General features: G+C 42.8%; 1 protein-coding gene across 3 annotated transcripts in view; it reads left to right on the top strand.

Annotated features, from left to right (window-relative positions):
• Nucleotides 1-19,910, top strand: part of PIEZO2 (piezo type mechanosensitive ion channel component 2) — a 343,011-nt gene that overhangs the window by 311,462 nt on the left and 11,639 nt on the right. For 2 of the 3 annotated variants that reach the window (XM_054724315.1, XM_054724314.1), the window contains 10 exons: nt 4,011-4,092; nt 4,225-4,547; nt 4,890-5,148; nt 7,578-7,760; nt 11,841-12,093; nt 13,260-13,392; nt 14,575-14,722; nt 14,812-15,026; nt 15,998-16,156; nt 17,872-18,019. In XM_054724315.1, the coding sequence (XP_054580290.1) occupies nt 4,011-4,092; nt 4,225-4,547; nt 4,890-5,148; nt 7,578-7,760; nt 11,841-12,093; nt 13,260-13,392; nt 14,575-14,722; nt 14,812-15,026; nt 15,998-16,156; nt 17,872-18,019 (1,903 nt within the window). Of the gene's footprint in view, nt 1-1,359; nt 1,528-4,010; nt 4,093-4,224; nt 4,548-4,889; nt 5,149-7,577; nt 7,761-11,840; nt 12,094-13,259; nt 13,393-14,574; nt 14,723-14,811; nt 15,027-15,997; nt 16,157-17,871; nt 18,020-19,910 lie in introns of all 3 variants that reach the window. The other variant, XM_054724313.1, reaches the window with a different exon arrangement.

The following is a 19,910-nucleotide window of genomic DNA, read 5'->3' as shown; positions in this document are numbered from 1 at the left end:
CTCCTGGCCATGTAGCTGTGACATGCGTAGCAGGATGCTCCACAAGAGCCCTCGTGGGGTTATGCTAGAGCACCTGGAACCTGAAAAGCCCTTTAACTGGTTCCATGAGTGAGTGACTCAAATTCCTCCGCAGCCCCGGGAGGTGGTTACATCCTGAATGGTATCCATTTCTGCCTCACAACCACTGACTGAGGGCATCGGCTGTGCAGGCTGGGCATATAATAGGCCTCCTCGTGCAGTCACCTGATAAAGATAGATGTCCAGCTTAACAGTGTCAGCTGGGGAATCAGCCATCCTGTACCACAGAGGCCTGTCCTCCCGGTTCAGCGAAGTTGTTAGCATTCAAATTGGAAGACCCGTATTCCAGTAACCACCCCATAGGCTCTTTGGGGTTAAGCTGTATGTCTGAACTGAAATCGTGTCTATGTCGTAACTCTATTTGCTTCTTCTTCAGTAGCATCACTCAGTAGCATCTCAGTCCTGAATCTGCCATCATTCCCTCCCCAGTTGTTGCTTCACTGGGGAACAGGAGGTGAGGATTGTAGCCAATGGGTTCTCACCCTAATGATATCCATCAAGACCTAAAAATCATCCAGAAGGAAACATTCATGAGGCAAAACGAAAAGTTAACAGACAAAATGACCCTGCCGTTGCTAGACTTCCTCTGTTGTTTTCTTTGTACCATTTTATTTCTTCTTTTTTTTAATGTTGGTTTATATCCAGTTGCATATCAAACCAGCATCTCTTCTACATGCAAGGCATCTAGTTTGGCTTCACTGAATATCACTCAGAAAACGGGGTGGAATATTCAGCTTGTTGCATCATCCCTGAGCTTCCCTCTCTCATTTGGAGACTGTGTTTTAAAAAAAAAATTGAAATCTTTTATGTAAATTTTACGTGAGCAGATATTTCTGCTTAAGCAATTTGGTTACAAGATGCTCTCAAGGAACTCAAGGAGCTCCAAATAAAGCATATGTCTCAATTAAAAAAAAACAACAACAAAACAACCAACAAAAAAACACCTCAGCTGCAAAGTTATAATGCTATGATTTCTCTGTGAGAGGCGTGTCGGGACTTATAATTATTCTGTTTCCATGTCCCAGCCAGAGAGTGACATTTCATATTTACCAATATATTTTAGCCAACCTATTTTGTTAAACCCAGTACTATTGTGTTTTATTGTCCTGCCGAACAGGTCCCTCCCTGCCCTTGAGCCCTGCTGTGGTGGTCGTCATTGCCATGGTGTTGGTGTCGTGTGTGGTCTGCTGCATGGCAGTGTGTTGGTCAGTTGATCCATGTGTGAACTGATTTTCCACGGGGGTTTTAACACTGTGTCTCTGTAACTGTTTGCGCTGCTAGCTGCTACACTGAAGCAACCATGCTGTTCTCGAGGCAGTCTACCCTTGATGATTTAGATGGACCCGAAACTGTTCCTAAAACAAGTGAGCGTGCTCGACCTAGGCTCCGTAAAATGCTCAGCTTGGATATGTCCTCCTCATCAGCTGACAGTGGCAGTTTAGCATCAAGGTGCTTAAAACTTGTGCATGCTTTGTTCTGTGATTTTATATCTCCGCCTCCCCCACCCCCGTCTCATTGCAAATATAAGTTTGTGTGGTGGATGTTTTCTTTTTCTTTTAAGAATTTGCATGAATAACCAAAGCATAACCACCACCTTTCTGGGACATACCTGGTTATTCCCAGGACAGCATTCTAGGAAACTAACCGCTCTTTAGTTTTTGTCTGTTAGGAGTTTCTTAAAAACGCTTATTATAAACATTGTCCTCCACTTTGTAAGTATTTTACACTTTCGAAGAAAATAAGCATGTTTCCCCCTTGGTTGAGAGCTCATGTAGGCAGACCTCACAGGGGGAAATGAGATTTTTCTCATGATTTCATCAAAAGATACATGCAGTAGGAAAAATTATGAAAATTTGCCACATATGGTCTTTTTTATACAGAATAAATCTGCCCACATTTTATATGCATAACTGACATAAAAGTCAGAATAGATTTTACCATTGATTTTTTTAAAAGAATAGTGTGATGCAATAGATAGAATAGTTCACATTTGTAGACTGTGACTTGTTTTGCTTTATAAAAGATGACTTTGGGCTTAAGTTCCTCATTAAATCCTATCATAAAATAAGAATCTTTTAGAAATGAAATGAAACCCAAAAGCTCTTTTTTGAGTTGCCTTTGAATGGTCAGCAGGACACAGGAGCATCAGCTATGGTGTGCTTATCCTGACACCAAAATAACCCAAACCAAAACGAATTTCAATTTTGGCAAATCAGAGGGCTGTTAACCTCTTTTTGCTGGCAGCTGTGTATCCTAATACAGTGCTGCAGCATGCCAGGCCGGGCACTGGTGCAGTGCTTTGCCATGAGAGGTCCTCTGACAGACACATGCTATGCTGTTCCACTTTGCTGCTTCCTGAAGGTACCAGGATCTGTTGAATCCCTTTGGTGACAGACCAAATCAAAAACCATAGAGAGCATTCCTGTCATTGGATATATAGTGTAACTGGAAGTTAGAACGGGAATGGAGCTGGCTCCAGTGGTCTGAAAATTCCCTGGGGTGACTAGTCAATTTCATGGCCTTCCTAGGAGGCTAATTGAGGTAAGTCTTAGCAAAACTCCAGTTTGGCATGACATTCCAAGAGCCTTCTACATGATGTGCATGCACGCTTAGGGCCAAAGCCCTGGGAATACTGAACACCGGAGAAGGTCCCAAGAACTCATACAAATCTGGTTCTTCAGCCTCAGGACTCAGCCAACTTTCTCCATTCATTCACTTATTCATTAACATGTCTACTCTGGTGTCGATGACAAGAAAAATGGATATAATCTATGCATTTGAGAATCTCAGTGTTTATGGACCCTAGTTACCCACATATGCCATTCAGATAGATAATAGTGCATGTTTCAGAATCTAACAAGTTATAGTTTTATATCCACAGAATCCACGGATGTGTCTGAGGTAAATAATATTAAAACGCATGCCATGAATTTCACTGGTGGGCCAGCTCTATTTTCATTTCCAACTTTTTCTGCATGGGCCTGCCAGGGAAAGTTAGAAGATAGAACACGAAAAGGAGGAGAGGAGGGTGCAAAAGAAATGAACAGGATGCCAAAAAGAGAGAGTGAGATAAGGGTGGAGAGCTGATCGGAAGTGAACACTACAAGGGGAGCTGGCAGAGAAAATCAGTGGGGATCGTTGGGAGGAGAGAGAGCAGGACTGACCCTTGAGGGTGGAGCAGGCAGCCCCAAGGAGAGATCACCCTGGGAGGAGATGGTGGGTGTGTCCATGTGTAGACAAAGAGGTTATCGGGAGGTGGTTGGGAGCTGGAAATGGTGAACATTCAGTCAAATGTGATAATCACTAATAAGAAAAAGGCAAAGGGTGAGAAACAGAGAGAAGGAACAATTATGAAAGAAGTGGGCCATTTTTAAAAAATAAAGCATGCAGTTGTTTAGCCAATATTTTATTATTCCTGTCATCATCTTCTGGATCTGGGTGGGCCCGTGGCAAGGACTGACAGTAGAGTTTATCTTGGTCAGCGCCAACAGACCCAAACCCGCCACGCTTCTCACTTGCATATGCAGCCCGCTTTAAAGGGCAGAGAAGGGGAGGTATGCTATGCTGTGTCTCGATTTGGAGGTAAACCCTGGAACCCACGGCTGTGATTCCTGAGGTCATTTTTAAAACCTCCGTGCACAGGTGGGTTTAGCATCGTGGACGCCATGTGACTTGCTCTGGTTTTCAACTGGGTGTGTGCACTGCCAGCGCCTGCATTTGAGAGGGTGCGGTTTGCCGTCTGCAGGCCAGGTGCGACTGTCCCGAAGGAACAAAGCAGATGGGATGCAGGGAAGGGAAACGTGGCGTCTGACTTCCCATCTGCCTTGATGGTCTTATTTGGGAGCACTAAGGAGGTATCTGGAGAGTCTGAGAGGATGCTGAGGAGCTGGGTGCTAAGCCCGGGGTCTGTGCCCGTCCCTCTCTCCCGACAGCGAGCCCACGCAGTGCACCATGCTGTATTCGCGCCAGGGGACCACGGAAACCATCGAGGAGGTGGAGGCCGAGCAGGACGAGGTGGAGGCCAGCCAGGACGTGGAGGCCCAGCAGGACGAGGACGTGGGGGTCCAGGACAGCGACGATGATGAGGGCAGTGAGGCCGAGGTGGACATGGGGCCAGATGGGCCTGAGGGGTCCGAGGAGGAGGAGGAGGAAGAGAAGGAGGAAGAGGAAGAGGAGGAGGCGGAAGAAGAGGCAGAGGAGGCCCAGGACTCCGAGGAGTCCGAGGAGGCCGGCCTCACCCCGGACACTGAGCTGCCGCGGTCCTTCACGGAGGACGGAGACATGGAGGTCCCGCCGTCCTACAGCAAGGCGGTCAGCTTTGAGCGCCTGTCCTTCGGCTCGCAGGAGTCCGCAGGGCCGAGCCGCATGGCCGTCAGCCCCGACGACAGCCGCTCCGAGGACAGGCTGGGGTCCAGCATCCTACCGTCCCTGACGCACGAGCTGACGGCCAGCGAGCTGCTGCTGAACAAGTAAGAGCCCGTGGGCCGCGGGGAGGTGTCTGGGAGCCAGGCGCTGGGGCTGTGCATAGAGGCAACTCCATGTACAAACACCCACCTGCGTGTTGACAGCAAACAGACACAGTTCTCATTACTCCTCAGGCGGCACGTCTGTCACTAACGGTAGAACTAGCAAGAGCTGCCAGTAGACACTGCTCAGGTGTCTTTCTGTAATATAACATGGGGGGGGGGGCGGGTGTTTCCACAGGAAATCCGGGGGCAGAGGGAAGGGAAAGGACAGGAAGGCTCTTGCAACATGGCAATCAGTCATTTGGAGAAATGAAGACAAAAGTATTGTCATGCTTATGCTCACAGGATGTTCCACGATGATGAGCTGGAAGAGTCGGAGAAATTCTACGTGGACCAGCCGCGGTTCTTGCTGTTGTTCTACGCCATGTACAACACTCTTGTGGCCCGCTCAGAAATGGTGTGCTACTTTGTGATCATCCTGAACCACATGGTCTCTGCCTCCGTAATCACCCTCGTGCTCCCCATTCTGATCTTCCTCTGGGCCATGCTGTCTGTCCCGAGGCCCAGCAGACGGTTCTGGATGATGGCCATTGTCTACACAGAGGTAGGCCTTGGGCACAACCTCCTCCAAGCTGCATGGGGCATTTGCACTAAGTGGGCCTGCCCCGACTCCCAGATAGTTCCACACAGAACAATCAGTAGATGTATATTCTTAGGCAGATAAATGAACATACCTAACTGTTACCTCATGCTGGTAATTATATATATCTTTTTACATTTCACACCTCACACAAAATAGGTGCTAATATCACTCCTATTTAATAGATAAGGGACCAACCTTAATAAGGTTGAATAATTGGCCCAAAGTTACCCAGCTAGTGAGTGGCGGGGCAGACTCCTGAAGCCTGGTTGTCTGTCTTGTGATATTAACCACATAGATAACAGCAGTGCTATGCAGACCCAAGCATATTGCCTGAGCCTGGGAATGTTCCATGAATGGATGCTGAACTAAATAATACAGTACGCCCTTTTAATATAGTTTAATGCAGCAAGAACATATCCCATTTCTAAACTTAGGCCAGTTTCCCTAAATCAAAACACAAAGTTATATAATAACCCACTTAAAAATCTGAATACAGAAAGGGAGAGTTGCTATCCCATTTCCATCACAGGTGAGGGGACAAGAGACTACAGAGTTAGACAGGTGCTGTGCCTCACGTGGCCTGATGGGGTGGAGAGAAGTTAGATATCATGGCGACTTCTTAGTGAAAGAGAACTTAGAGCTGAATCTTAAGGGATGAGTATAAAGTCACCAAAAGAAGAAAAGCAAAGGGAGCACCAGTCATCAGGAATAACCCATGCAAACAAACGAAGGTATAAGACAACCTGGCACGTGCCAAGAATGACAGGGCTTGTGATGGCTGGAAGGCAGGCTGTGAGTGGAGAGTGCGGCAGAAGGAGCGTGGGAATGCAACAGGGTTTATGCTCAGGACTTATCTCCTTAGTGCTGAAGGCTTTAAATGGAAATAACAAGGGCCCATCAGTAGATGAGTGGATAAAAAAGCTGTGGTATATTTACACCATGCAATACTATGCAGCAGTAAAAAGAAGAAGGATCTCTTACCCTGTGAGACAGCATGGAGGGACCTGGAGAGTATTATGATAAGCAAAATAAGACAGTCAGAGAAAGACAAGTATTACATGATCTCACTTATATGTGGAATGTAATGAACAAAATAAACTGATGAACAAAATAGATCCAGAGACATTGAAGCATGGAACAAACTGTCAAATCTCAGAAGGAAGGTGGAGGTGAGTGGGTGAGAGGAAAGAGATCAACCAAAGAACATGTATACATACATGCATAACCTATGGACCTAAGCAGTTGGATGGTGAAGGCCTGGGATGGAGAGTAGGCTAGAAGGGGTTAATGAGGGGGATAAAAGGAGACTATGTAATACTTTCAACAATAAAGATTTTTTTAAAAATAAAATAAACAGGGGCATGACTCGATCAGATTTGTGTTTTTGCAAGTTTTTATACAGAATGAAAGTGGACACATCGAGGCCAGCTAGGAAACTATTTTAATTGTGGGTGAAAAGTAATAGGGTTTGAATGCAGTGCCAATGAGGTTGAAGGTGAGTGGGTAAATGTGGTTTCAGTAATTGACTAAAGCTTCTTGCGGTGTGAAGGAGAAGGGGAGAGGCAAGAATGACCTCCAGGTTTCTGCTTTGGAATTTGGTATGTGGGGATGTTCACTAAGAAACACAGGACTGTTCTTTGCAGAAGCTTGACTAAGAAGACGAGAGAGAGAGAAGAGCTAAAGGAAGACTCTAGGTCCAGAGAGGACTTTTTAAAGAACTTTTATTAATGAATTGTGTATATTGCAATGAATTCCTGATGATATAGACATTAGAGGAATGCTTAAATGAAACCCTTCAATTTTCTCATTTGTCCTTCTCTCTCAACACGCCACTTTCCTACGTTTGTACACTTAGAACAGCACAAGTGGCCAATTAGTTCCGTTTACTTTTATATCTTCTTGAGAAGAACTTCCAGTGAGCAATAAAGTAGGGAGAAGAAAGAGATTGGAGTAAAGTGAAAACTGTGTACATCAAACCTGTGTAATATTGTTCATAGAGATTGCAAGTTAAAGCAATACATAAAATATAAAGACATAAACATTACTCTGCTCTTGTGTCCTAATACCATACTTTAATAGCTGATAATTAGATATGTATCAAATAAATCAGTATAAATTAGCCTACTTCTCAAATATAGGGGAAGTTATTTAAGCAGTGTCATGAGTGACCTGACTGGCCCTGATATATCTATGATCGAAGGCACTCGCGAGGGTAAGATTTAGCTCCTGTGCTGAAGTCAGTGGTCTGTAAGAACAATTCCACATAATTGTGTGCATTTATACCATCAAAACTGTGAAATGGATTTTTCTTAGTTGTTTTATATTGCTGTTTCTCCTATATAACTATGCTTACAAGGATTTTTTTTTTAATTTCTATCGTCCATGTGTAGGTGACAATTGTGATCAAGTATTTCTTCCAATTTGGGTTCTTTCCCTGGAATGAGCTTGTGGAATTGAACAAGGACAAACCTTTCTACCCGACTAATATTATAGGTGTGGAAAAGAAAGATGGCTATGTTCTCTATGATCTCATTCAGCTCCTGGCTCTTTTCTTCCATCGATCAATTTTGAAGGTACAGTTTTAACAGTTAGCCCGCCCATGTTGATAATTGTCCCTGTAATATTCCTAGAGACTGTGAACATTAGGATTGGTGACAGTGCTGAAGGGTCAGTGATGGTGTCTACTTGTATGCTTTAAAACACACACACACAAGCCATTATATTCATTTAGTGGACATTTTCTTCAATACTCTGTGCTCAATAATGTAACTTATAATAAATCTGGGAGCAAAATTCCCCCTATTTCCACCCTGGATTGAACATACAATAATTAGTTCACACATGTGAGAATTGCTTAAATGCCCTACAATAGCTTAATGCCTGATATGCTAAATTCTACTCCTAGCTTAAGCCAGAACCCCAGAGAGCTACAATTTGGAGTGGATCATATTGCTTTTCGTCTCCATCCCAACCTCTGCCTGCCACCTTGTAGCATTGCTTTTCTTGGGTAGTTTTTTTTGTCATGAAACCGTTAGCGTTAGTGAGAGACTATACATTCAATGGACTGGTGACGCCAGTGCTGTGCTTTGCTTCCTGGAAGCTTCTTGTTGAGAAAGCTATTTATCACCCTGCTCTGGGAAGACCTGCCTACAGGGTGACCTGTCTCAGGGTTGGTAACTCTTGTCATCCTCCTGAGCAACTTTTACCACTTTTCATCAATAATCACATGTGGGCTTTTTCTTCTTGTATACTATAAACTATAAGCTAAGCTTATAAATGATAACATTAGAAAGTATTGCATAGCATGCATTTTATGTGTTGATATACCTATTGTCACAACCTTACTTTTCTTCTCTTACTTACCCATGTCTCCTTTTATAAAATATTTACATTTATTTTATCAAGTAGTATCTTCATTAGTCCCTGTTTAGAACAGGCTTGACCTAAGTTGATACACACACACACACACACACACACACACACACACATATATATATATATATATATATATATATATATATATATGCACCCATACACATGTAACACTGTGTTCAACTTCTGTTATACTTAGTGGGTTATTTCCAATTGGGTTCATCTGTGTATAGCTTTGGTCAAGATCTTTTTTCTCTCTTCTGTCACCTTGCAAAGTGCCCAAGTCCTTAACTTTCATTTTGCAGTCACCTTACCTAGGTTATTGGGTTGTGGCTGGTTTTCAAAGGTATGTTATTCAAGGAAACCAGTTAGCCAAAATTGAACTTGCCCAGAAGCTCCAGTTTTTCTGATGAATATGCTGATTTTCTGAATTAATCCACTTTACTAATTCTTGTTATGACTATATTGATTTATTAACTTTATATCTTTTTAGTTCCAGAAACTAGTTAAAATTTCAATATTTAAAACATAATGGTATAATTTTGGCCACTTTACAATTATCTTAAAAACTTTTGTATCCTTTTGCATGTCATTTAAAATTTTTTATAAACCTTTAGGCACTTTTACTACTTTTCATCAATAATCAAATGGTTTAACAGCTACAATTTTATATTTAAAGTGTATAATAAACAAAATTTTGATACTTTATATTGATATACTTTAATTTCTTCTTTGAAATTTTCCATTTACTGTACATAGTGAATGTATATGAGATTTGAGGTACTGGTATTATGCTAAAATTTTGGATAATGATATGAAAAATACTTTTTGGAATGATAAATCTTTTCATGAAAAAAAAAAACAACACACCTCTTATAGAATGCTGCTATGGAAACCAAATAATGAAAACTATGTAGGAATTTGAAAAGTGGTTAAAACTATCCTATTTAGTATTAATTGCTGCAATTTTATAAATAACTAGAGGCCCAGTGGATGAAATTCAGGGGGAGGGGGAGGTTGTCCCTCAGCCCAGCCTGCACCCTCTCCAATCTGGGACCCCTTGAGGGATGTCCAACTGCCCATTTAGGCCCTATCCCACCAGGATCGGCCCTAAACGGGCAGTTGGACTTCCCTCTCACAATCCAGGACTGCTGGCTCCCAACCGGTCGCCTGTCTCTTCCTGATTGCCCCTAACCGCTTCTGCCTGCCAGCCTGATCACCCCCTAACCACTCCACTACCAGTCTGATCAATGCCTAACTGCTCCCCGGCCGGACCAGTTGCCCCTAACTGCCCTCCCTGCTGGCCTGATCGCCCACTACTGCCCTCCCCTGCATACCTGGTCCCCCCAACTGCCCTCCCCTGCAGGCCTGGTCCCCCCCAACTGCCCTCCCCTTTAGGCCTAGTGCCCCACAACTGCCCTCCCCTGCAGGCCTGGGTCCCCCCCAGCTGCCCTCCCCTGCAGGCCTGGGTCCCCCCCAACTGCCCTCAACTGTAGGCCTGGTCCCTCCCCAAATGCTCTCCCCTGCAGGCCTGCCCTCCCCTGCTGACCTGGTCTCCCCGAACTGCCCTCCTCTGCCGGCCTGGTCACCCCTAACTGCCCGCCCCTGCAGGCCTGGTCCCCCACAACTGCCCTCCCCTGCAGGCTTGGTCCCCCACAACTGCCCTCCCCTGCAAGTCTGGGTCCCCCCCAACTGCCCTCTCTTGCTGGCCTGGTCACCCCCAACTGCCCTCCTCTGCTGGCATGGTCACCCCTAACTGCCCACAACTGCCCTCCCCTGCAGGCCATCTTGTGGCGGCCATCTTGTGTCCATATGGGGGCAACCATCTTTGACCACATGGGGGCGGCCATCTTGAATCTTGGAGTGATGGTCAATTTGTATATTACTCTTTTATTAGATAGGATTAGAAGAATTAACAAACTTAAATATACTACTAAGAAAGTAGGGAAAGAATCTAAATATGTTAAAATGTTGGCAAAAGACAAAAGTTTTTTAAATGATTTGAAAGAAATTAGTATAAACTGAAAAATCCTGCTATGAACACCTAAAATGTTTGTTTGTAAGAATACATTCATTTAATATGTTTAAAAATAGTATACCTATAAATAAATATTTAAGAATAATTTGTAAATTAGGTGACTTTGTCTTTTGATGAACTAATTATTCTCTGAATTGGTTTTTGACCAAGTGATTTTTGGCAAATTGGCCTGGAGCTCTTATCCCCCAAAGTATGTGTCAGAGGGAGAATTCGTCAAGGCCTTGGGGAATAAATGCAGAGTCTGGCTGTCTGGGCACTCAGGAGGCTGTGATCTCATTGGGGAACTTTGTCTAACAGCAGCAAGTTCATTGTCAGGGTGACTTGCGGTCCAGGTAGCATCATGCTCCAGGAAGGCCTCTGCTCTCTCACCTCCTTTTCCACTGTCATTTCTCCCCTCTTTATCAGCCCTTTCATCCCATTTCCCTGAAGCAAAACCCAGGCTCTGCAGAATGCATCATAATCTGTTTCACATGTGGGCCAACGTTTTTGAGTTAAGTATTTGCAGCTCTGTTTCTGAGTCAGCCATGGATGATTCAAGGATTCACATCATGTTATGCAGCTTGGGGAGGGACAGCATTATTGTTCAAGTACAGCTATTTAGTAAACATGGGGAAATGGGGCTAAATTCACCCACTTACACTTCAAGTTGATACTTGGAGTGCTAGTCATAAGCACAGAGAGGTGTGTTCTAGAAAGCACTTCTGCTCACGAAACAGATTGTAATTTCACCTTTTCTCCATCTGCCAAACATCAGCTGTCTCCATCTCACTTAATTATCCAAATTTTTATCATCTTACCCACCCATATCCACTCTACTGGGACCATCATAAAATTATAGGTAATAAGCTTTCTTAGAATCTCTCCCCTGCCTTGGTTTTCTAATCTTTTTTTAATTACAGCTTTATTGAGGTATAATCGACAAAATTATAAAATATTTAAACTGGACATGTGGTGATTAGATAAATGCATACATTGTGAAAGGATTTTTCCATCTAGGTAATTAACACTCACATATGTATTCTTTTTTTTTTTAATGAGAATATTTAAGTTCTATTCTCTTTGCAAATTTCAGTTACATAACAACAGACAATAACACAGTGTTGTTACCAAATATAGTCACTCTATTTTGCCTTTGGTTTTCTAATCTAGGGGGATAGTTTGTTCGATGAGATATTATAGGGCAGAACACTAGCTCCCTCACCTGAAACAGCAATCTGAATTCCCCCTTCCCATGCTTTCTTAGTGCCACGGCTTATGGGATGAAGATGACATTACCGACAGTGGCACCGACAAGGAAGAGTCAGATGATGAGCTGTCCCTCAGTCACGGCAGAAGGGACTCCTCTGATTCTCTGAAATCCATCAACCTGGCTGCGTCCACGGAGTCGGTGCACGTGTCCTTCCCTGAGCAGCTGACGGCTGTCCGCAGGAAACGTTCGAACAGCAGCTCCCAGATATCCCACAGATCCAGCTTTTCTTCAAATAGGTCTCAAAGAGGTATCCCTGGGCTGGAAATACCCACTGGGGTTCTCGTTTTACTGGTGCCAGTGTGTCTGGGGCAGGGAGTTTGTTGGGTGCTACCAAGCAGACAGATACTGTGATGTGAATTGAAAGTGCTTTGAAATCAGACCCAAATTCAAGTGCTGACTCAGCTGTGTGAGTGACCTGGGGCCGTCACATCATTGCTCTAAATGTCTAATTCCTTCTGGGACAAGGACTTCAGATAATTGTGAAAAGTGGCCAGCATAGTGCTAGGACCTAGTAAGTGTTGGGCATACAACAGTTTTAAAATCAGATCCACAGATTCTGCTGGGTGTGTCCAGAGTGCTGTAAATCACAGTTTATTTCAAAAAGATATTTATATTCCATTGATGGGAACTTTCAGCTATACTATCTAATAATTTGCTCATGTATTCATTAATTTCTTACTAAGCAGTGAGTGCAATCAGAAAGTAACTATGCCTTACAGTTGCCACTCTAGGAGTAATTGGGCATTTGTATTTATAGCCCTCCTGTCTGAAACTTACCAAACACTTGTGTACAGTCATGCATTGTATGACTTTTAGATCAACGATGGACCGCATATATGATGGTGGTCTACCATATAGCCTAGGTGGGTAGTAGGCTGTACCATCTAGATTTGTGTATACTCTGTGTTGTTCACACAACCACAAAATTGCCTACTGACACATTTCTCAGACTCTAGTACACCCATATAATGTATCATTAATTGGTGCATGACTTTATTCATCTTCAGAATATACTTTTCAGGCAGATGCTGGAAGGTCCTCATATTCATTTTACAGTTAGAGAAATTAGGACATGAGAAAAGGGATGGGCCATGGACCCAACCTGAAAAACCTGCAACCTAGCCCCCCAGGTAGTACTAAAAAAGCTGCTGTTCCCATGTGTTTCTTCCTGGGACAAAGATCACATAACAATCCAGCATTGGGTGTACAAACCCACAGATGCATTTTACCACCGAAGCAGAGTTGAGACAGCAGATCCTAAATGTCCAGTCACTGCTCTTACAGGCATGTGTGTTCTTCCCTCTGAGTCAGTTTCAAGCCATCCCTTTGCCATGTGGGCCCCAGGGACGCCTTTGATGCCTCTGTCAATTAGTCAGTGCCTCACAGTGCATCTTGGCTTCTTTTTATTCCTAGGCAGCACAAGCACCCGAAACAGCAGTCAAAAAGGAAGCAGCGTTTTGAGCATCAAGCAAAGAAGCAAAAGGGAACTTTATCTGGAAAAGCTTCAAGAACATTTAATCAGAGCAAAAGCACTTACCATAAAGAAGTGAGTGCATACAAACACTTGGGTTGGGGTTTTAGTTTAGGGCTGGGTGACTTTGGGAACTAATTAATAACAATCATTTCATATATACCAGAGGTGAAGAACAGAGAAGTGGCTTCTCATATCACAAATATCCCCTTAAGGAAGAAAAAAATGATAATATTTTTAAAAATCACTTTTCAATAAGTGTGATTCATTTTTACATTCATTGCATTTAGAAGCACACGTTTTCTATTTGAACAGGATAAATAGATAATTTCAGAAGCTCACAGTATGTAATTCCAGGCATTATCATGGAAAAGACTACTAGATAGAGAGGAATTTATTGTCAAAGCCGGAAGGGCCTTAGACATACATTCTCATCCTAGAGAGGAGAAACTGAGGCACATGGTGGGGAAATGGTTTGTCATTGGCATATAGCCGGTTTCCAACAAAGTGCACAGGTTCTTCCCAAGTGTCAGGGCTGCAGACCAACAGCAGATGAGGAGGCAACATAGAGGACGTGCAGCAGGGCTGGTCCTGAATATGGGCTCTGAGGCCAGGAGGGCCATCCACACCTGAACATGGCCTTGAACTGAAGGTAAAACCCAGAGCACAGTAAAGATAAGGCAGCGGCTGGACAGACAAGCCAGAGCCAGGAGGACATGGTAACTAAGGACAGAGCTAAGTGAACTCAAAGCCCAGGGTACTCCCTGGGAACCACGAGAAGAGAGGCCCAGGACCCACATGGGGGAAGGGCAGGGCTGCCTAGCCATGGCCTGGCACCTGGTCAGCACTTCAGGTCTGAGCACCCCGGTGTATTCCCATGTATTTCTCAGTCCAGCCGTATGCCTCAGGTCTTATTACTACCTTCTTTTACAGAAGAGGAAATGAAAACAAGGAGCATTAAGTAGCATGCTCAAGGTCTCATGGGTGCAGAGTAAATTAATCAGGTGACAAACCAGGCACCTAAATTTCAGGGCTTTATATCACTGTATCACAAGAGAAAAGGTGTGTGCTCTTGCCTTGGCAGTGAACTAGTATGCACTCTGTTACAGCAGGAGCCACCCCCCAGCAGGACTGTCCCGAGGCTGAGAGAGGGAGGTGTAACCCTTTTGGAAAGAGGAATAGAATGACTGTAGAATCTGGTCATTTCTCCACTTGTGCCTCTCCTGAAGCAAAGGGGTGGGGGTCTCTGTTTTGCAGGACTCTGCAAATATATGTGCCCATCAAACAGTTCTTCTACAACCTCATCCACCCAGACTACAGCGCCGTGACCGACGTATATGTGCTTATGTTCCTGGCTGACACTGTTGACTTCATCATCATCGTCTTTGGCTTTTGGGCCTTCGGGGTAGGTAAAGGCTACCATGCACCCAATGACTAATAGTGATGTGTCCTGTGAAATGCCACTCAGGCCTGAACCTGCTGTCTCTTTCCCAGAAACACTCAGCAGCGGCAGACATCACCTCTTCTCTGTCCGAGGACCAGGTGCCTGGGCCGTTTCTGGTGATGGTCCTCATTCAGTTTGGAACCATGGTGGTGGACCGAGCACTGTACCTCAGAAAGACTGTATTGGGAAAGGTCATTTTTCAGGTCATTCTTGTGTTTGGAATTCACTTCTGGATGTTCTTCATCTTGCCTGTAGTGACTGAGAGGTAAGGACTTTGGAAACTGTTGCTGCTGGTTAAGATGGGTTGGACATGGAGATTTACAAAGAGTAGCCAAAAATTTGATAGGGAAAGGCCTGGTGAGATCCTGGAGGCTGCTAATACCGGCTTTCCCTCTATCACCTTGAACCCTAAGCATCTTCTGTGTTAACCTTCAGTTCTCCAAGGACACCACATCCTCCCAAATCTCAGAGCCCTTCCACTCCCTCCCTTTCTCTTCTGCCTCCAACCCACAGTGCCTCTTCTTTGTCACTCTTTAGATCTCAGTCCAGGCGTTACTTTTCCCAGGTCTTCTCACCCCACGCCTCAAAATTGGTGCTTAATGTATGAACGAATGAATGTGTCAATCGATAACAGAAAAATAAGGGAGACGGCTATAAATAGGAACTGTTAGGTTATGATAGTAAAGGGTCCACAGAAGGGGAACATGGACTGGTCCATATGATGTAGTAAGAATGATATTTTTAATAAACATCATTAAAAGTCTTCATTTTTAATATGAATTTGATCTGATACACCAGAGTCATTCGTAGCCAAGCCTTAAGAATAACATGTCAATAAGCCTGGCTAATTGGAAGTGTGAATGTAAATGGATTGAACTTTACAACATTATGGTTGTACATTTTTCTTTTTGTGCTTTAATTTTGGACAGAGTAGCAGCAGCATCCACATTGTGAGAAAATGTTAATAGTAAATTTACTTAACAGTAATTTATTTTATTTATGGCTTAAACAACTGACCAATGCACTAATACCTTAGATGCACCATTCATAGGATTTTTTTTATTACCCTACCTTTTGCCTTTGAAGTGATCAGCTATACATAGTGAATTCCTTAAAATTGACTGAATTAACTTAAATGCTAGAGGGGCAATTAGGCTTTTGTTAAAATCCTAAACTGGTATTCTTTTATCAGAAGAGGAGTCCATTCCCTCACTTTTCTGGATGTTTCTGTTTTAGGAAATTCAGCCAGAACCTGGTTGCTCAGCTTTGGTACTTTGTGAAATGTGTTTACTTTGGGTTGTCTGCCTACCAAATCCGTTGTGGCTACCCAACACGAGTGCTTGGAAACTTCCTCACAAAGAGCTACAATTATGTCAACCTCTTCCTGTTTCAAGGGTAAGGACACACGCTGTGTGCCATAGTCACTCACAGAGGGGAGGCTGCCAAGTGAAAGGCATTCTGCTTCCTACCTGGGAAGGAACAGGAAGAGGAAGAGTGCTGATGTACAGGAATGTAGATCATCATGGAACTCTTACAGTATTTAGCAAAAGAACAGATATGCTTCTTGAAATACCTTTCTATTGTAGCTGTCACACACCTGGCCAGGATGTTGTTCTGGGATCATCCACATGGGTTAATTTTCTATTTCTATACCCTGCATAATTACTGTGATAATATTTTGGGATTCATGATCCTTAAGTATAAATAAATTTCTGGGCACAATGAAACAGAATATTTGGAACCTAGACAATTCCAAAGTACCTTTGGAATTTTGCATGTACAATAAGTCCATCCATTGAATAGGCCATTTATTCCCCCTAACATCAGTGGAAATGCTATGTGACTTGCTTATTCCTGGTAGTAAGTTAGCTGCCAAAGGAAGCATATTGCTCTTCCATGTGAGCATTTCATTGGTAGCATCTTCTCTCTGTTTGCTCAGAAATCAGTCATAAAAATCAGACCGACTACATAAAAAGTCAGTCTGCTCCTGGCATGGCTGGCTCCTACTTAGTACCAAATCTGGGGGCTAGGGACTTGGTCATAAAAGCGGTATTGAGCATGCTCAGATGTCAGGAACCTCCAGTGTGGAACAGTGTTTCACTTAGTGCCATCCTGTATGGGGGCTGATATTTCTTCCCTGTGTTGAATTAGTGCTCTCTGGACAAAGCTGTGTAGCCCACAGGAGAATACCAAGCTGTAACCCAAGCTGTTGTGAGGGCTGTGGAATGAACCCAGACCCTCCAGCCTGGGAGAAGCTATCAGTCAAGAAACAGGGAGCAGTCCCCAGACTTGAGAGGAGCTCAGGGCAACCCATTCCCAATTGAAATATAAGGGACTGAGCCAGCGTCCTGTTGGCCTTAGTCATCTAGCAAGTCTACTGTGTGCCCCCAATGAAATGTCCTGTTTCCTCTGTTGGCTCTCATTTGCCCTGGTTTTCACTTACAAGGTATATTAAGTTTCCCAGCTCATTCAACAACAAAGCCCCAACAATTCAATAAGCCCATGTCCAACAGATTATTGTAACATGAACAAATAAATGCTTACAAAAGCTAAATTATAGATATTTGCAGATGATATCATTTTATGTATAGAAAATCCTAAAGACTTGCCCCCCAAAACTTGAGAACTAATCAATGAATTCAGTAAAGTTGCAGGATATAAAATCAACATACAGAAATCAGTTGTGATTCTACCACTAACAATGAAATATCTGAAAAAAAATAAAGAAAAACTTTCATTTACAATAACATCAAAAACAATAAAATACTTAGAAATAAATTTAACCAAAGAAGTGAAAGATTTGTACAATTTCTTATAAAAGAAATTGAAGAAGACACCTTTAAACACTTAAAAAGGGAATCCCAGTTTGTTAAGGCCATCAGCCAAAAGAGAAAGAAAGAAAAAAGGAACGGAAAATACCAATTCATTTATTAAACTTCTAATGAAAAGCAGTTGTATTCCACGTTGGATTTTACCATAAGGGTCACCTTGAGAATTTTTTCTAAGAGCTAAGAGCTAAAACATTAAGGAACTGCATGAGTTCCCAGAGTTAGCTGGATATTGGGGGCCATCCCAGAACTGTCTCTCTGACAAGACGTGGTTTCTGCCAGGTTCCGCCTTGTTCCATTTTTGACTGAGCTAAGGGCTGTGATGGACTGGGTGTGGACAGACACGACCTTGAGCCTCTCCAGCTGGATCTGTGTGGAGGACATCTATGCTCACATATTCATCCTGAAGTGTTGGCGGGAGTCGGAAAAAGTAAGCCAATAAAAATGCCTTATCCCCATTTGTCTCTCTTAGATACAGACTGGTTATAAGATTAATGTGAACTTTTGCAAGTTTTGTGGCCAAATAAATGGAGACAGGGACAAAACTACTAGGACTTATAAATGTCCTATTGACTTTCACCCCACTAGAGTTGAGAATTTTGGACATACTGCTGTCTTAGCAATAGCATCCAGATGTGTTCTTCTTTTGGCCACTGTGTATTGTAGTTATTTTTTAAAAAGAAGAAATTATATACTGCCGTGTGACTCAATAATTCTTAAATGACTCATTGGGGAACAGGAGGAAATTTGCTATGGTGGAAAAAAGTGGGGTGAGGTGGCTTGGACTCAGGCTCACCACCTGATGTCCTTTTTGATGAGGGACAGACAATGTTACTGCTTTGTGCAGAGGAAATTGAAGTGCAAATACTTCATTATTCTGCCAGGTTGAATATTACGATTACAAATAGAATTATAATTATTTATAGGATTCTCAAGTTTAACGTATGAAGCAGGAATCTCTTGCATAGTAACAATAGAAATACTCAAGCAACATTAGCTGAGGTGGTGTGAAATGTCGTTTTTTTCTCATCTCTTTGAAAAAGTCCCCTCTAGTCCATGTAATCTCTGTCTTCTGCCGTTTCTTCTGGGAATTGTCGTCATGGGGCCATTTGCTCCATAGCCTCTGTGTTTCGGGCATTTGTGGGAGTGAAGGAGATGGGGCTGGTAGTATACTTACAATTGTATTAGCTTTTCATGATTTTTAAGGTGCAAGAGAACTGATATAATGACAGAATATGAGAGCCAATCTACCAAAGAGACATAGAGGGTAGAATTCAGGGCGACAAAAGGTCTGGAAATCATGTCATATGAAAACAAGGAGGAAGGACCAAGAATTATTTAGTCTGAAGTTTAAAAAAATAAGGAGGGGGGGGGACAAACTATTTGAAATATTGGAAAATATATTACAATTTTGAATTAATTTGTAAGATCCAAGAAAATAGACAAAAGCTCCAGTAAGTTTCAATGGAACATATAGATCTTCCTAAGAATCACAGAAAAGAAACTGAAGACACCTTTAAACATTTAAAAAGGGAATCCCCGTTTGTTAAAACCAAAAAAAAAAAAAAAAAGGAAATCTTACCCTTTGCAACAGCATGGATGGACTTGGAGAGTATTATTCTAAGAGAAATAAGCCAGAGAGGGACAAGTACCATATGATTTCACTCCTGTGTGGAATGAACAAAATAAACAAACAAACAAAATAGAAACAAACTCATAGATACAGAGAACAGACTGAGAGCGGTCAGAGGGGAGGAGGACTGGGGAGCTGGGCGAAAAAGGTGAAGGGATTAAGCAACAACAAAAAAAGAGAGAGAGAAAAAAACCTCATAGATACAGACAACAGCATGGTGATTACTGTGATCACCAGAGGGAAGGGGGGTCGGGGAGGTAGAAGAGGGTATAAGAGGGATACATGGTGATGAAGAGTTTGACTTGGAGTGGGAAACACACAATACAATATACAGATGATGTATTATAGAATTGTATACCTGAAACCTATAGAATTTTACTAACAAATGTCACCCCAGTAAATTAAATATCACCTTAATTTAAATATATGCTTCTATGCTAAGTCTACGGCTATTTAAATCACACATAGTAAAACATCTGGAGAAATCTGGGTATGTGAGAGGTAAGTATTAGGGAGTCTTAAATGAATCTGACACTAGTTTCTACTTCATCCCGTAAGAGACTGAAACATTACCAATAACTATCACTTTTCTAGCATGAAGCAGAAGGGTACGCTTCTTTTAAAAGGAACTTTTCTTGGGGATTACTCCATATTGAATGTAATATGTTCCTGGGGTTTCATGAATGCA

This window comes from Eptesicus fuscus, chromosome 12, assembly GCF_027574615.1.
Source record: "Eptesicus fuscus isolate TK198812 chromosome 12, DD_ASM_mEF_20220401, whole genome shotgun sequence".
Lineage (NCBI taxonomy): Eukaryota > Metazoa > Chordata > Mammalia > Chiroptera > Vespertilionidae > Eptesicus > Eptesicus fuscus.
The sequence above is the reverse complement of the archived record's forward strand: the minus strand, read 5'-3'. Positions and strand labels throughout refer to the sequence as shown.